The sequence below is a fragment of the Brassica oleracea genome, chromosome C7 (genome assembly GCF_000695525.1).
Source record: "Brassica oleracea var. oleracea cultivar TO1000 chromosome C7, BOL, whole genome shotgun sequence".
In the NCBI taxonomy this organism is placed as follows: Eukaryota; Viridiplantae; Streptophyta; class Magnoliopsida; order Brassicales; family Brassicaceae; genus Brassica; species Brassica oleracea.
In genome coordinates, this window is record NC_027754.1 from 43032194 (window position 1) to 43035645 (window position 3452).

At 26.7% G+C, this 3452-nt stretch overlaps 1 protein-coding gene across 1 annotated transcript; it reads right to left on the reverse strand.

Annotated features, from left to right (window-relative positions):
* Positions 1–2480: 2480 nt before the first annotated feature.
* LOC106304673 (MLP-like protein 328) lies at positions 2481–3404 on the reverse strand. Its single transcript, XM_013741067.1, has 2 exons — positions 3169–3404; positions 2481–2982 (listed from the first exon to the last, which is right to left on the reverse strand). The coding sequence occupies exons 1-2, from the start codon at positions 3353–3355 to the stop codon at positions 2714–2716; spliced, it is 456 nt and encodes a 151-aa protein (XP_013596521.1). The 5' UTR covers positions 3356–3404; the 3' UTR covers positions 2481–2713.
* Between the last annotated feature and the right edge of the window lie 48 nt (positions 3405–3452).

Here is a 3452-nt window from a genome sequence, read left to right on the forward strand (position 1 = left end):
GATCATAAAATTTGAATGTGAGACTCTTAACAGTTTTAGTAATTTATAGCCGTTTGTAAAAATTCAAAATATAACATATACATAAAAATCTAAATTTTTATTATATGGTTATTGTGGTTGTTTAATTTATTTAATAGTTTAAAATTAAACAAATATGATAGAAGATACACTGTTTTTTTATCAGATCTTTATTATTCAAAATCATTAATTGTCATATTAGGCAATTCCGTAAATTTTATTTAAAAAAATAATAAAGTACATTAATGATGAATTTATTGTGAGTTTAATAAAAACCTTATTATATAATTAGATGAACCAACATATTTCTCTAATAATTCTAAAAATCATCGTAGTGATGACATGTGGCTACAAAAAGAAGTCGTAATGCTTTTCAAATAATATATAGGGGATAAAATATATATGATGGAGTTTGATCCAATATAATTCCTAGCACGGCGGTGCATTAAATTGTTCAGATTGGGTTGTAACTTTTTAGTTGGCCGCATTGGGATTTGTAGTCTTTAAATTAGAAATGCATGATTTTGCGAGATCTAATTATTGGCCATACCTAAAATATGTACTTTGTTTAGAGAAAGTACTCCCTCCGTTTCACAAAGATAGACTTTTTAGTATTTTCTCACATATTAAAAAATATATTAAACTACTATAATAAATGTATAGTTTTTTGTAATTTTTAATAACTTTTAACCAATAGTAATTCAATAAAGTCAATTAATTTTTTTGAACTTTACAATATTTTCATAAAAAACACAAAAAATACATCTTTGTGAAACAAATTTTTTTTCTATAAAGTATATCTTTATGGAACGGATGGAGTATTTTTAGATCATATCAAACAAATTATTGGTCGTATCTTTTCAATGATTTTGATTTGTCATCTACAATATATGTATGTTTATGTTTCAAGAAACAAATTACCAATCACGTTAATTAGGGTAATTAATTGTTGATAGATTCACCATAAGATCATTAGGATACTAAGTTCGAGTTTTCAACTAGGTTTTGATCATGATCGACTGTTATGGATGATTTTATTGATAAGAGTACAAACTCGATAATATATACTGGCAATGTTCAAAGAATCGTTAACAATAAATAACTAATCAGTTGAGGACTACCAGCTAGACAAATTTATGTATTAAAAATATTTGTTACTTATTATATCTTATATTTATATTAAATATTTAATAAAAAAAAAATTAACTTGGATGTAATATTTTTAAAAAAGAAATAAAAACAATTCAATTTATGAAATTTACAGTAAAAGTAAAGTTAATAAAAAGATTAGCACTTGATTATAGATAAATTGATGGTGACAATGATATACTCCATTAAATTGGTCATAATTCATTTTGATATTATTTCACTTGACCAATTTAATTAATTAATATATATTATTATTTTCGAAGTGATTTTTTGCAACGAAAATCTTACGCTAAAAGTTAAAGCAGTTAATATTGTTTATATCCTTAATGAATTAAATATATAAATTAGCTAAAATAATAACAAATTTAGTTTTTTATAAGATAAGTGATTAATATTAATAATAAGAAAAATTATCCAGAATCTAAAAAATATATTTTAAAATAAAAGATAATTATTTTAAAATCAACGATAATTATTTTAAAATCAACGATAATTTCTATATATATTGTGTTTTTATCCTAAAATATTTGTCGCAATAGAACTCTCACATTTAAAGTTAAAGCATTTAATATCATTTATACTCTTAATGAATTAAATATATACATTAGCTAAAATAAAAACGAATTTAGTTTTTATAAGATAAGTGATTAATATTAATAATAATAAGAATAATCTAAAATCTAAAAAAATATATTTAAAAATAAAAGATAAGTATTTTAAAATCAATAATAATTCCTATATATGTTGTGTTATTATCCTAAATATATATTTTAATAACAAATTTATATTAATCAATATAATTTCTTAATTTATATAATTGAAAAGATAAGATAAGTGATTTCTAAGATTTATCTAATAATGTTCAATATAGTGTAAAAAAATTCAAAAAATTATAATAAGTAACCATTGTCAAAAAAAATATAATTTATCATTATAATCGTTTATTTAGTAATGTATATATTAATACATAATTATAAAATGCTTATGCCCACAAGTGCGGATGAAACACCTAGTTTAGATTAATTTAAACTGATTTGAACTGATTTAAACGCTTAAAAATTGATTTTGAGTCATTTAAATTGAATTTTCTACAAACGTTAGAGCTTGACCCTGTATTCGGTCCCTTTATTGTCGTCAACTCATATCGGGATAAGATATCGAAACAAACATTTAATCAGTAAAATTTACTTATCGGATTTAACGTACAAAAAACGGTCGTCCAAATTAATCAATACCACTAGGCAGTTGATATGCGTATATATATGAAAAATTAATTGTAAATTAATTAAAGATGAAGAACATGCATTATTCTTAAGTATCATTACATAGAAGTAGAACTCGATACAAAAACATGCCCAAGAGAAAAAGCAACCTTACAAAAACAAACGGTTTCACAGAAATGAAACTCCGCGTACAAGACCACACCTTATTCATTTAGCACAAAAAAAAAGACCACACTTATTCATTATTATATGGAGAACACCTTGAAAGTACATCGAGAGAGTGATAATTTTGATGGTGATGGTGATAATAATGATGATGTTGATTAAGCTTTGAGGACGTGGTCCTCCATGTCTAGAACCATGCACTTGAGGAGTTTCATGTAGCTGCTTGGTTCGGGGACTTCATCGTTGCGCTTCTCCCAAACCATAGTGATTTTGCATATGCAACTATCTTCAGTCTTGGGAATAAATTGGCCGACGAGGTCATAAACCTTGAACAGCTCCATTACATGACCTTCAAGTCCTCTAACCGTCATTGTTTTATTCTCATCGTCTATTTCTCTCTTCTCCTTAAATACCTCCTGCTTTCCATCTGTATATGCACGCGTTCATTAGTATATTTGGGTCATATTCATATGAAATGATGCAATAAATTCTCAACATGATCAGGATTGTAACTTGAGCAGTATATAGTACTATCATAACCGCGACACACGTAGCTGGTGTATAATTCAACTCACATGTGTTGTATGTATTAAAATGTTAAATCAATCAATACCCAATGTGTAGTTCCAAATCTTGATACCCCCGTGGGAGTCCCATTCGCCGTCGTGAACGGTAACATTTTGAATGTGGTGGCCGATGGCATCAGGGAAGAGAAAATTTTCGCTCTTCCACCTCTTGTAGTGTTTCTCCGCCGTCCCTTTTAAAGGAACCTCCGTAACGTATGTTCCCGACGTCGCCATTTCTCTCTCTAGTTTTTATGCTTCGTCTTTCCTTTTTGGTTTCTTTGATGGTATAATGATATTCCGTGTTTTTAACGGTTTTAAACTCGTTTTGGAG